Source organism: Papio anubis, chromosome 9, assembly GCF_008728515.1.
Source record: "Papio anubis isolate 15944 chromosome 9, Panubis1.0, whole genome shotgun sequence".
Lineage (NCBI taxonomy): Eukaryota > Metazoa > Chordata > Mammalia > Primates > Cercopithecidae > Papio > Papio anubis.
In genome coordinates, this window is record NC_044984.1 from 87,307,181 (window position 1) to 87,321,485 (window position 14,305).

General features: G+C 39.6%; 1 protein-coding gene across 3 annotated transcripts in view; it reads right to left on the reverse strand.

Moving 5' to 3' along the window:
* Positions 1 to 14,305, reverse strand: part of EEA1 (early endosome antigen 1) — a 165,201-nt gene that overhangs the window by 121,525 nt on the left and 29,371 nt on the right. For all 3 annotated transcript variants that reach the window (XM_021922756.2, XM_021922755.2, XM_021922754.2), the window contains exon 2: positions 4,692 to 4,784. In XM_021922756.2, coding sequence (XP_021778448.1) covers positions 4,692 to 4,784 — 93 coding nt within the window. The remainder of the gene's footprint in view (positions 1 to 4,691; positions 4,785 to 14,305) is intronic.

Consider the following 14,305-nt stretch of genomic DNA (forward strand, 5'->3'; position numbering starts at 1 on the left):
GGAGGGAGGGAGGGAAGGAAGGAAGGAAGAAGGGAGGGAGGGAGGGAGGGAGGGAGGAATGAAGGAAGGAAGGAAGGAAGGAAGGAAGGAAGGAAGGAAGGAAGGAAGGAAGGAAGGAAGGAAGGGAGGGAGGGAGGGAGGGAGGGAGGGAGGGAAAAGCCGGTCGTGGTGGCTCATGCCTGTAATCCCAACACTTTGGGAAGCTGAGGCGGGCGGATCACGAGGTCAGGAGATTGAGACCATCCTGGCTAACACGGTGAAACCCCGTCTCTACTAAAAATACAAAAAATTAGCCGGGCATGGTGGCAGGCACTTGTAGTCCCAGCTACTGGGGAGGCTGAGGCAGCAGAATGGCGTGAACCTGGGAGGTGGAGCTTGCAGTGAACCAAGATAGCGACACTGCACTCCAGCCTGGGCGATAGAGCGGAACTTCATCTCAAAAAAAAAAAAAAAGAAAGAAAGAAAAAACTTCTAGAAATGAAAAAAAAAGACACTTAAAATGAAAATTAATGGGCATATTAAACAGCAGGTATTCTCCACAGCTAAGGAAAGATTTAATTAATTGGATAGTACATTTTTTTAATCCAAAATGAAAAACAAAAAAGAAGGATATAAAATATAAAACAGACAAGACATGGTAGCTCATGGCTGTAATCCCAACATTTCGGGAGGCCAAGGCAGGAGGATCACTTGAGGTCAGGAAGTCAAGACCAGCCTCCAACCAGAGTCACAGATGGAGACCCTATCTCAAAAACCAAAAAATTAAAAACTAAAACAGGGAGAAGTGCAGTGGCTCACACCTATAATTCCAGCACTTTGGGAAGCTGAGGCAGGAAAATTGCTTAAAGCCAGGACTTCAAGATCAGCCTAAGCAACATAATGAGATCCCATCTCTACAAAAAAAAAAAAAAAAGCCAGGCATGGTGATGTGCACCTATAGTCCCACTACTAGAAACATCAGATTGGGAGAATTGCTTGAGCCCAAGAGTTTGAGGTGCAGTGAACTATGACCACGCTCCAGCCCAGGCAATAGAGCAAGACCTTGTCTCAAAAAATAAAAATAAAAATGAAAAAACACATATAATAGAATAAACGATAAAGGGAGAAATGTTAACATACAGGAAGCCCCCAACTTAGGATAGTTTGACTTGAAATTTTTGGCTTTATGACTGATTTATCAAGATGTAACCCCATCATAAATCGAGGAGCATCTGTATATCTAATCTAGGTTTTAGATGGCAATATCGGAAAAAATTGAGGCAACAGTCAAAGATAATCACCGAGAATTTTCCAAAACACTTCAAATACACATTGGTGTGTACAGAAAGCCCAATGAGTCTCAAGCAGGATTAAACACACACACACACATAACAGGAAATGAAAGAAAGAGACTAGAACAGATTGACTGATTGGCTGATTAATTTTTAAAAAACAACCACAGGAGTAGAGAAAAGGATCCCTTCAATAGAACCAAATAGACTAAGAGCAGTCATCTCAACAGTAACAACATGACCCACAAAAAAGACAGAGATGGAAGTTTTCAATGTGCTGACAAAAAAAAAAGATCTGTATGTAGAATTTTATGCTCAGCAAAATCGTGTTTCAAGAATGAGCATGAAATAAAATTTTAGACTGAAACTGAGAGTCTAGCAAATCAGTCCTCATTTTTAAAAATCCTAAACGATGTACTATAACACGAAGAAAATAATTGTAAGTGGAAGGCTGAAGATGCAATAAGGAATGGTAAATAACTATACTGGTAAACAATGGATAAATCTAAAAACAATAATAACCTCTAATTTGTGAAGATAAAAGAAAATAAGATAAATCTAAACTACTGAACCACAATACAAGTTGGGAAGTAGTGATCCACATCAAAGCATTCAAAGGTCCTTGAAACGGAAGGAGAGAAAAGTATTTTAGACATTATGTATGTTACAAAAGAAACAAAAATGGGCCGGGCATGGTGACTCACACCTATAATCCCAGCACTTTGGGAGGCCGAGGTGGATGGATCACTTGAGGTCAGAAGTTCGAGACTAGCCTGGTCAACATGGTGAAATCCTGTCTCTACTAAAAACACAAAAAAATTAGCAGGGCATGGTGGCATGTGCCTGTAATCCCAACTACTTAGGAGGCTGAGGTGGGAGAATCATTTGATCCTGGGAGGTGGACATTGCAGTGACCCGAAATCATGTCACTGCACTCCAAGGCAACAAAGCAAGACTCTGTCTCAAAAACATAAAAAGAAAAGAAACACTAAATGAACAGAAGATAATGCATAATATCCAAACTAGTAGCAGTACCCAGGACTAACCCCAGCAATGTACTCCACCACCATGTGAAGGTTGCTTACCAAAGGGCCAGCAAATAAGAATGAATAGCCAGAGAGGTAGGAAAAAAACCAGAAGAGTGTGGTATTACAGAAGCACAGAAAAGAGTGTGTAGTAAGGAAGTTAAATCCAAACTAAGGCAAAAAGAGAAAAAGAAACAGAAAAGCAGGATAAAGAGAAAGTACAAAGCGCAATAAAAATAAATCAATATACATCAATAACCAAAATAATTCAAAGGGGTTTTCCCAGTTAAAAGACACGTGTTACGCTCTTTGCAAAAAAAAAAAAAGAAAAAGAAAAAAAAACCCACCTAAAACAAAAGGAACAAAAAAATATGAAAATGAAAAGAAAGAAAAAATCCAGGAGCAGTGGCTCACACCTGTAATCCCAGAACTTTGGGAAGCTGAAGCAGGCAGATCACCTGAGGTCAGGTGTTCGAGACCAGCCTGGCCAATGTGGCAAAACCCCGTCTCTACTAAAAATACGAAAAAAAAATTAGCCGGGTGTGGTAGCACACACCTGTAATCCCAGCTATGCAGAAGGCTGAGGCAGGAGAATCACTTGAACCTGGGAGGCAGAGGTTGCAGCGAGCCAAGATTGCGCCACTGCACTCCAGCCTGGGCAACAGAGTGAGACTCTGTCTCAAAAAAAAAAAAAAAAAGAAAAGAAAAGAAAGGAAGAAGAAGATACACAAAATACTAATCAAAACAAAACTGGGGTTATTCCACTACTATTAAACACTAATTCACCAAAAAGATATAACAGACTAAGTAGATAAAATATGAAGCCAGTGACTGTAAACAGCATATTAGAGAAGTTTGGCTCTGAAGGAAAGCAAATAATAGATGGTACCTGAAGAGGGGATTTCAAGTCAGAGAAAAAGTTTTTGGTTTTGGTTTTTTTCATTTTTTATTTTTTGGCGTTCTTTTCTTATTTGTTTTCATATCATATGGAGCAAATTTGTATGTTATTGGGAATTATATGAAGTAGAGGTAAAAAGTGAAGTATCAGGAGGGAGAGGGGATAAATTAAGAATGAAAAAGAATGGAATCCAGAGAACAAGAAAAAGGAATGAAATTTGATAAAAAGGACTTTTTTCCAGTGTAATAAAGTAAGAGAAAACAGGTATGGCATAGGTATGATAAAATAAGAACATTTATCTAATGGTTCCTATTTTCTCAGTTATATATAAGGTGACTGAGAGAAGGTTAAAAAGAGACAGATTTCAAAACAAAGAAGGTACAAAATAACTATCTCAGAAAGTAGGAAGTTAATCCTACTAATACGATATTAACAGTATTGCCAAGCACTGCATAATACCAATACCCATTGGAATTGTTTTTTGGTGTTGTTCTGACTGAGGTCAACTAAATTATTACTAGATTCCTTTGAGTTCATCATATCACAAACACAGTTTGGAACTTTTTCTTAAAGACATTTCCTGAAACTTGTTCTTAATAAAGTCCAACTGATACTTTTCTTCCCCTCTCGCAAATTTGTAAAATCTTACTATGGTTAAAATATATATACATGGAGACAAATAATAAACAGATGGTCAGAGAGAGACAAAACAGAATGATGAATGGACAAAAAGAGGACATATCCAGAAACGTATGCACAATATACAATTGTCAACCAAGAGGTGGAGGAGAGCAGAGAAAAAAGACTGGGTAAGGACTACAACTAGGCCTTCAAAGGGGCAACTGACAAAAAGTGTCAGAGCAAACTGTAAGTGTCTTGATCTCTTCGTGGCAGTATTATGGGTGAGTGTTATGTTCTTCACATTCCTTATCTCCTTTTTTTCTATAATCATCCAATGTTACTTATTTATTAAAAATAATATTAATGCAACTAAAGCTGACTTTTCACATTTTTTGAGGTTTTTTCACTTATTTACAATACTTTCTCCATTCATTTTTAATATAATGTATTTATATTTAATATAATGTCTTTAATATCAAAGACAAAAGTCCTTACAAAGTCATACATGAAGATAGTAAATATGTAAATTTTATAGATAACCCAGTTTTTCCTTAGTGCAATAGTTCATGACAGTACACACACATAGATACTAATTAACCTGTAATTCTTTATAAACAGACATTTTAAAATCTTCAGTGAGATGACATTAGCATTAAAGACAAATTGGCAATATTATTTTTCAGAGTCTTAATATACACTTTCTGTCTCACAACTAGGCACAGGTATATAGCTACAAGTATGTTTCCAAAGTAACATTCCAACTTCTAAGAAAAACTTATGAGAAATTTTCCTATACAAATCACCAATTGTTACACCAAATATTTGCTCATTTTCCCTTAAATAATATTGAATTTTATTGCCAAGTTATTATCATACCTCTGAAGAGCTTTCATTATTGACATCCACTGTGTTTATAGGAGTTGCTGATGAATCTAAATCAGAACCTTGAGAGCCAACTCTCCCAGGAGTCTGGAACACAAACAGAAGGGGGAAAAAAAAGCAGACATTAACAATATATTCATAGGCCACTTAATAATCTAAACCTTTTCACATAAGAAAAGTAGATGTCTTTACAATAATAACAGCACTAACAGTATCCTTTATGGAAGACTGTACCTAATGCTGTATCAGAATCTTTATATATATGCATTTCTCTCATTTTCAGTCACTTTAAATTAATAAAATATATACAACGCTTTTCAAAGTCTTCAAGTCACCTTCACAAAACATCTTATTTAATCAAAATGACATCTCTTAAGACAGATAAGATGGATGTTATCTCTGTAGAGAAGAAAACAGATTTAAAGTAGGAAGTGACTTGTTCACCACTGTACTCTTTTGTTTTGGTTGTTTTTTGAGTTGGGTTCTTGCTTTGTCACCCAGGCTGGAGTGCAGTGGTGCAATCTCGGCTCACTGCAACCTCCGCCTCCCAGGCTCAAGTGATCCTCCCATCTCAGCCACCCAAGTAGCTGGGACCACAGGCACACACCACCACACCCAGCTAATTTGTTGTATTTTTGGTAAAGACAAGGTTTCACCATGTTGCCCAAAATGGCCTCAAACTCCTGAGCTCAAACAATCTGCCCACCTCCGCCTCCCAAAGTGCTGGGGTTACAGATGTGAGCCACAATGCTCAGACTACCATTGTACTGTTAACAAAAATCAGAAAGTCCTCAAGATGCAAGCTCAAGGAGGAAAAAAAAAAGAAATCAGAAAGTTCTCAAGATCCAAGTTAAAGCAAAAAAATCAAAAGATGCAGAACTAAAACGCAGATCTGATTTCTTTGACAATGCTTTCTCTCTCTTTTTTTTTTTTTTTTTTAAAAAAACAAGAGTCTTGCTCTGTCACCCAGGCTGGAGTTACAGTGGCACGATCACGGCTCACTGCTATCTCTACCTCCTGGGTTCAAGCAATTCTCCTGCCTCAGACTCCTGAGTAGTTGGGACTATAGACACATGCCACCATGTCCAGCTAATTTTTTTGTGCGTATTTTTAGTGGAAACGGGGTTTCACCATGTTGGCCAGGCTGTTCTCGAACTCCTGACCCCAAGTGATCCCCGCCTTGGCCTCCCAAAGTGCTGGGATTACAGGCGTGAGCCACAGCGCCAGCCGGCAATGCTCTCTTTTCTACACAAACTAAAACTACAGTGATTCAAGTGTGCAAAAAAGACCAATGCAGCCCAAGTTATCAAGTCCCCATCACCTACCATTCAAACCAGTCATTAACATCCATCTCCAATACTTGATATGACACCATCAGAGGCACATTTTGAAGGGTTAAAGGTCTTTTCCCCCTGCACCATTTATCACTTAGCATTATCATTTATTAAAATCTAGGTATTACTTTTTTTTTTTTTGAGACGGGGTCTCGCTCTGTCACCCAGGCTGGAGTGCAGTGGCCGGATCTCAGCTCACTGCAAGCTCCGCCTCCCGGGTTCACGCCATTCTCCTGCCTCAGCCTCCCGAGTAGCTGGGACTACAGGCGCCCGCCACCTCGCCCGGCTAGTTTTTTGTATTTTTTTAGTAGAGACGGGGTTTCACCGGGTTCGCCAGGATGGTCTCGATCTCCTGACCTTGTGATCCGCCCGTCTCGGCCTCCCAAAGTGCTGGGATTACAGGCTTGAGCCACCGCGCCCGGCCCTAGGTGTTACTTTTATATCAAATTGCTTTTTGGATGAATTTGAAACATAGTAAAACACTGCGTAAAGAGATTTAAAGCACAAAAACTGACTCAATAATACTCATCAAAAAATATATAGGTACATGCTAGCATTATCCACACTTTACACATGAGGGAACCAAGGCATAGAGACTAAGTAAATTGCCCAAAGTCAGATGGGTAATAAAGGGAAGAAGGGATTTTAATTAGAGCAGTATGACTCTTAATCACTAACCAATACTCCTTCTCTGTTAGACATCTCCACTGAAATGCCCCTCAATCACCCAAGATTCAAAACACCTCACTACACATTTGCCTCAAGATGTGAACATCCGTACATCACTACTAAATGTTCAACCTAAATGCCAAATAAGGATGAATTCATAATGCTATATTCATCAAAATGATTATAAAAACTACATACAATGGAAAAATATACATGATTTAAATTATATATGAAAACTACTGATATAAGAAAAAAGACTAAAAAGAAATATTCCAAAATTCAAATTATGATTTCTGCAGTAAAACAGGAATCTTCATTTTTATGTTTTTCAGTTTTAGTTTTTGCTACTTTTTTTCTTCAGAATTTTAGATCCACACTTGAATTGCTTTTATCTTGAAAAAAATGTTTTATGTTAAAGATAAGCAAACCTCCAGTTGAATAGACAGCATTCCTTTTTTTTCCCTCATGCAGATACTTTGCACATTTATTTAGAGGCATATCTCATTTTATTGTGTGTCACTTTATTGCACTTTGCAGATGTGGTGCTTTTTAGATATTGAAAGTTTGTGTCAACTCTGCCGTCAAGCAAATCTATTGCTGCCATTTTTTCACAAGCGTGTGCCCACTTTGTATCTCTGTGTCACATTTTGGTAATTCTCACAATATTTCAAGCATTTTTATTATTATCATATCTGTTATGGTGACCTGTGATGAATGATCTTTGAAGTTACTGCAATTATTTTGGGGCACTACAACCCATACCCATATAAGATGGCAAACTTAATTGATAAATGTTGTATGTGTTCTGACTGCTCCACTCACTGGCCATTTCCCAGTCTCTCTCCCTTCTCCTTGAGCCTCCCTATTCCTTGAGATACAACCATATTAAAATTAGACCAAGTAATAACCCTATAATGGCCTCTAAGTGTTCAAGTGAAAAGAAGAGCTGCTCATTTCTCACTTTAAATCAAAAGCTAGAAATGATTAAGCTTAATGAGGAAGGCATGTGGAAAGCTGAAACAGACCAAAGGCTAGGCCTTTGTGCCAAACAGCCAAATGCGAATGCAAAGAAAAAGTTCCTGAGGAAATTAAAAGTGCTACTCCAGTGAATACACAAATGATAAGAGCACAAATTGCTGAGAACATTTTAGTGACCTGGATAGAAGTTCAAACCAGCCAAAACATTCCCTTAAACCAAAGCCTAATTCAGAGAAAGGCCATCTCTTCAATTCTACGAAGGCTGACAGAGACGAGGAAGCTGCAGAAGAAATGTTTGAAGGTAGCAGAGGTCGGTTCATGGGATTTAAGGAAAGAAGCTGTCTCCATAACATAAAAATGCAAAGTGAAGCAGCAAGTGATGATGAAGAAGCTGCAGCAAGTTATCCAGAAGATCTAGCTAAGATAACTGATGAAGATGTCTATGTTAACAGATTTTCAATTCAGGAAAAAACAGCCTTCTACTGGAAGAAGATGTCATCTAGAACTACTATGGCTGGAGAAGAGAAATCCAATACTGGGCTTCCAAGCTTCGACTTCCAGGCTTCAAAGAACAGGGTAATTCTTGTTAGGGGTTAATGCAGCTGATGACTTTTAAGTTCAAGCCAATGATCATTTATACCGTTCTGAAATTCCTAGGACCCTTAAGAATTATGCTAATGCTACTCTGTGCTCTATAAATAGAACGAGAAAGCCTAATTAATAGCACATCTGTTTACCACATGGATCACTGAATTTTTTTTTTTTTTTTTTTTTGAGACGGAGTCTCACTCTGTTGTCCAGGCTGGAGTGCAATGGCCTGATCTCGGCTCACTGCAAGCTCCACCTCCCGGGTTCATGCCATTCCCCAGCCTCAGCCTCCTGCCTCAGAGTAGCTGGGACTACAGGCACCTGCCACCACGCCCAGCTAATTTTTTTTTTTTTTTTTTTTTTGTATTTTTAGTAGAGACAGGGTTTCACCGTGTTAGCCAGGATGGTCTGGATCTCCTGACCTCATGATCCGCCCGCCTCAGCCTCCCAAAGTGCTGGGATTACAGGCGTGAGCCACTGCGCCTGTCCAGATCACTGAATATTTTAAGCCCGCTATCAAGAGCTGTTACTGGAAAAAAAAAAAATCCTTTCAAAAATATCGCTGTCTATTAACAAGTCACCTGGTCACCCAAGAGCTCTCCTGGAGGCATACAAGGAGTTTAATGTTGTTTTCATGCCTATTAATATAACATCCACTCTGAAGCCCATGGATCAAGGAGTAATTTTGACTTTCAAGTCTTATTATTTAAGAAATATATTTTGTAAGGCTATAACTACTATAGTGATTCCTCTGACAGAACTGGGCAGAGTGGGTGGAAAACCTTCTAAAAAGGTCACCACTCTAGATGTGATTAAGAACATTTGTGATTCATGGGAGGAAGTCAAAATATCAACACTAACAAGAGTTTAGAAGTTGATTCCAACCTTCATAATGACTGTGAGGGGTTCAAGACTCCAGTAGAGCAGATACGGTGGAATCAGCAAGAAAACTAGAATTAAAAATGGAGCCGGAAGATGTGACTGGTAATTTTCTTTTTTTTTTTTTTTTCTCAAGACGGAGTCTCACTCTGTCACCAGGCTGGAGTGCAGTGGCGTGATCTCAGCTCTCTGCAACCTCCGCCTCCCGGGTTCAAGCGATTCTCCTGCCTCAGCCTCCTGAGTAGCTGGGACTACAGGTGCATGCCACCATGCCAAGCTAATTTTTGTATTTTTAGCAGGGACGGGGTTTCACCATGTTGGCCAGGATGGTCTCGATCTCTTGACCTCGTGATCCGCCCACTTCGGCCTCCCAAAGTGCTGGGATTACAGGTGTGAGCCACCGCGCCCAGCATAACTGATAATTTTCATGACAAAACTTTAATGGAGGAGGAATGGCTTCTTAGGGATAAGCAAAGAAGGTGGTTTCTTGAGATGAAATCTACTACTGGAGAAGATGCTGTGAATACTGTTAAAATGACAATCAAGAATTTAGAATATTCCATAAATTTAGTTGATAAAGCATCAGCAGCTTTTGGGAGGACTGACTCAAGTTTTGAAGGAAGTTCTATTGTGGGTAAGATGCTATCAAACAGAATGCTACAGGGAAATTTTTCATGAAAGGAAGAGTTAATCAAAGCAAAGCAGCAAACTTCATTGTTATTCTAAGAAACTGCCACAACTCCAACCTGACCAACACAGTGAAACTCCATCTCTACTAAAAATACAAAAATTAGCCATGCGTGGTGGTGCACGCCTGTAATCCCAGCTACTCAGGAGGCTGAGGCAGGAGAATCGCTTGAATCTGAGAGGCGGAGGCTGCAGTGAGATTACACCACTGAAAGAAAATAAAAAAAGGAAAAAAAAGAAATTGACACAGCCATCCCAACCTTCAGAAATCTCCACCCTGGTCAGTCAGCAGCTATCAGTATAGAGGCAAAACCTTCCACAAGCAAAAAGATTATGACTAGCTGGGCAAAGTGGCCCACATCTGTAATCCTAGTGCTTTGGGAGGCCAAAGCAGGAGGATCGCTTGAGACTAGGCATTTGAGACCACTCTGGGCAACATAATGAGACCCCATCTCTACCAAAAAAATACAAAAATTAGCAAGGTGTGGTGGCATGCACCTGTAGTCCCAGCTACTAATGAGGCAGAAGAATAGGGTCTGGAGGCAGGGAACCTAAGGCTGTTTCACAGCAACTTCCTAGAACTAAATTGAAAGGAAAACCCTAACTTTCCACACCTAAGTAACAAAAGGATCTTTTAACCTTTTCTGCACAGCAGATGGGAAATTGGCTATCCACAACAAATCAGATTGCAGGCAACTCTTCATTTGCATAGAAGTATAACTGTGTAGCTTCACCCTAGGCTCTGATTGGTTGCCTTTTGCAACCAATCAGATGTTTGCACAGGAGTGTGACCTCTGTAATTTTACTTCAGCCTCTGGTTGGCTGCTTTCTGCAACCAACCAGACTGATTGTGGGCTACTACTTCATTTACATGAGGTGAGCGTGAAGTGGCTAATGGGAAACGTCCAGGGAGTATTTGGACCCAAGAAGATTCTGCATCCAGGCCCTTGAGCCGCTGCTCAGGCCCACTCCCACACTGTGGAGTGTACTTTTGTTTTCAGTAAATCTCTGCTTTTGTTCTTTTGTTGCTTCATTCTTTCTTTGCTTTGCTGGGCATTTTGTCCAATTCTTTATTCAAAACGCCAAGAACCTGGACAACTTGCAGTCACAACCCTCTACCAGTGACACTAGGAAGGCTGAGGTGGGAGGATCACTTAAGCCCAGGAATTCAAATATACAGTGAGCTATGATCACACAACTGCACTATAGACTGGGTGACAGAGCGAGACTCTGTCTCATCAAAGAAAAAAGATTACAAATCACTGAAGGCTCCAACGATTGTTAGCATTTTACAGCAATAAAATATTTTTTAATTAAGGTATCTACTTAATTAGACATAATGCTATTGCACACTTAATAGACTACAGTATGCTGTGAATATAATTTTTATATGCACTGTGAAACCAAAGAATTTATGTGACTCATTTTGTTGCGATACTTGTTTCATTGCAGTGATCTAGAACCAAGCCCGCAATATCTCCGAGATATGCCTATATACAAGTATGCCTATATACTTGTATAATTTTTATATAAATCGGGAAACTAGAACAAATACAAAATAACAACCAGTAATTAAAGCTACAGAGAAACTCCCAAACTCTTCTTAAATATACTTCCTCAAAGAAGGGTATAAGATTAAACTTTTATTTCATATTCTGGATAGAGTATTAACCTAGCATGCCATGACAAGGTGGAAATAAAATGATCTTGAACCTTTTTTTTTTATTTTTATTTTTATTATTATTATTATACTTTAAGTTCTAAGGTACATGTGCATAACGTGCAGGTCTGTTACATATGTATACTTGTGCCATGTTGGTGTGCTGCACCTATCAACTCGTCAGCACCCATCAACTCATCATTTACATCAGGTATAACTCCCAATGCAATCCCTCCCCCTCTCTCCTCCCCATGATAGGCTACGTGTGTGATGTTCCCCTTCCGAGTCAAGTGATCTCTCATTGTTCAGTTCCCAACTATGGTGAAGAACATGCAGTGTTTGGTTTTCTGTTCTTGTGATGGTTGCTAAGAGCGATGGTTTCCACAGCTGCATCCATGTCCCCTACAAAGGACACAAACTCATCCCTTTTTATGGCTGCATAGTATTCCATGGTGTATATGTGCCACATTTTCTTAATCCAGTCTGTACTGATGGACATTTGGAGTTGATTCAAGTCTTTGCTATTTGAATAGTGCTTAATAAACATCGTGTGCGTAATGTCTTTATAGCAGCATGATTTATAATTCTTTGGGTATATACCAGTAATGGGATGGCTGGGTCATATGGTGCATCTAGTTCTAGATCGCGAGGAATCGCCATACTGTTTTCCATAGCGGAACATTCGTTTGTCCCACCAACAGTGTAAAAGTGTTCCTATTTCTCCACATCCTCTCCAGCACCTGTTGTTTCCTGACTTTTTAATGATTGCCATTCTAACTGGTGTGAGATGGTATCTCATTGTGGTTTTGATTTGCATTTCTCTGATGGCCAGTGATGATGAGCATTTTTTCATGTGTCTGTTAGCTGTAGGAATGTCTTCTTTTGAGAAGTGTCTGTTCATATCCTTTGCCCACTTTTTGATGGGGTTGTTTGTTTTTTTCTTGTAAATTTGTTTGAGTGCTTTGTAGGTTCTGGATATTAGCCCTTTGTCAGATAAGTAGATTGCAAAAATTTTCTCCCATTCTGTAGGTTGCCTGTTCACTCTGATGGTAGTTTCTTTTGCTGTGCAGAAACTCTTTAGTTTAATTAGATCCCATTTGTCAATTTTCGCTTTTGCTGCCATTGCTTTTGGTGTTTTAGACATGAAGTCTTTGCCCATACCTATGTCCTGAATGGTACTACCTAGGTTTTCTTCTAGGGTTTTTATGGTATTAGGTCTAACATTTAAGTCTCTAATCCATCTTGAATTAATTTTCGTATAAGGAGTAAGGAAAGGATCCAGTTTCAGCTCTCTACTTATGGCTAGCCAATTTTCCCAGCACCATTTATTAAATAGGGAATCCTTTCCCCATTTCTTGTTTTTCTGAGGTTTGTCAAAGATCAGATGGCTGTAGATGTGTGGTATTATTTCTGAGGACTCTGTTCTGTTCCATTGGTCTATATCTCTGTTCTGGTACCAGTACCATGCTGTTTTGGTTACTGTAGCCTTGTAGTATAGTTTGAAGTCAGGAGCATGATGCCTCCAGCTTTGTTTTTTTGACTTAGGATTGTCTTGGCAATGCGGGCTCTTTTTTGGTTCCATATGAACCTTTTTTAAAATACTTATGTTCTTTAGGATTCTCAAAAGAACTCAGGGTTCTGTGAGGTTCTGTCAACTAAAGATGACAAAGAAGGAACATTATGGCTGGGTGAAATGGCTCACGTCTGTAATCCCAGCACTTTGGGAGGCTGAGGTGGGTGGATCACTTCAGGTTAGGAGTTCGAGACCAGCCTGGCCAATATGGTAAAACCCCATCTCTACTAAAAATACAAACATTAGCTGGGTATGCTGGTGCACACCTGTAATCCCAGCTATTCAGGAGGCTGAGGCAGGAGAATTGCTTGAACCTGGGATGCAGAGGTTGCAGTGAGCCGAGATCGTGCCACCTCACTCCAGCCTAGGTGACAGAGCGAGATTCCATCTCAAAAAAAAAAAAAAAAAAAAAAAAAAAGGGACCATTACTTGTGTAACTATGTCTTTTTTTTTTTTTTTTTTTCTTTCTTAGAGATGGGTCTCACAATGCTGCCCAGGCTGGTCTTGAACTCCCAGGCTCAAGTGATCCTCCACCCACTTCATCCTCCCAAAGTGCTGAGATTACAGGCAAGAGCCCCCGCATCCAGCCTATGTTTCAATGAAGATGGTTAGAGAACATCAGAGGCACAGTTCAGAAAGAGACAGGCACTTTACTAATGAGAAAAAAAAAAAAACAAAACAGAAACATTGTTAAGAGATGGAGGAGGCAACAACTATCCTGTCCAAGAATAGTAGCAACCACCACACCAAGGCTTATAGAAAACAAGTAGAAAGTGGCAGAATTTCAATAAAGTACTAAAGATGAAGAATGCAAAATGAATCTCTGGCCAAAGGCAAAAAAAAAAAAAAAAATGAGAGGAGCTGGATATGAGGAGTCTCCATTTGGTTGTCAGTATCAGGAGACACTACCCAAAATGATGAAATTGTAAGGCTTTCATCCTCAGAGAAGTCAGAGAAGGTTAAACCAACCAATACATGAGTGAAATAAACATGAATTTTAGATACCACCTATCTAGATCAAATCCCACTTCAGCCTAACTTCAATTTGCTACAGGCTTTAGAGAGGTTGTACTTTATTGCCCGGTCTCGGAACCTGAGCACTACCTCCTGCCTCAGCATGGTTGCTGACCCTTCTTCTGGGAAGTTTCCACTTTCTAGACAAGCAGACAAAGCTTGTGAAATAATCAAAGCAGTGATGCCAAGGATGTCATGGCAGAAGGCCTGGGTTCCTGAGCCACTG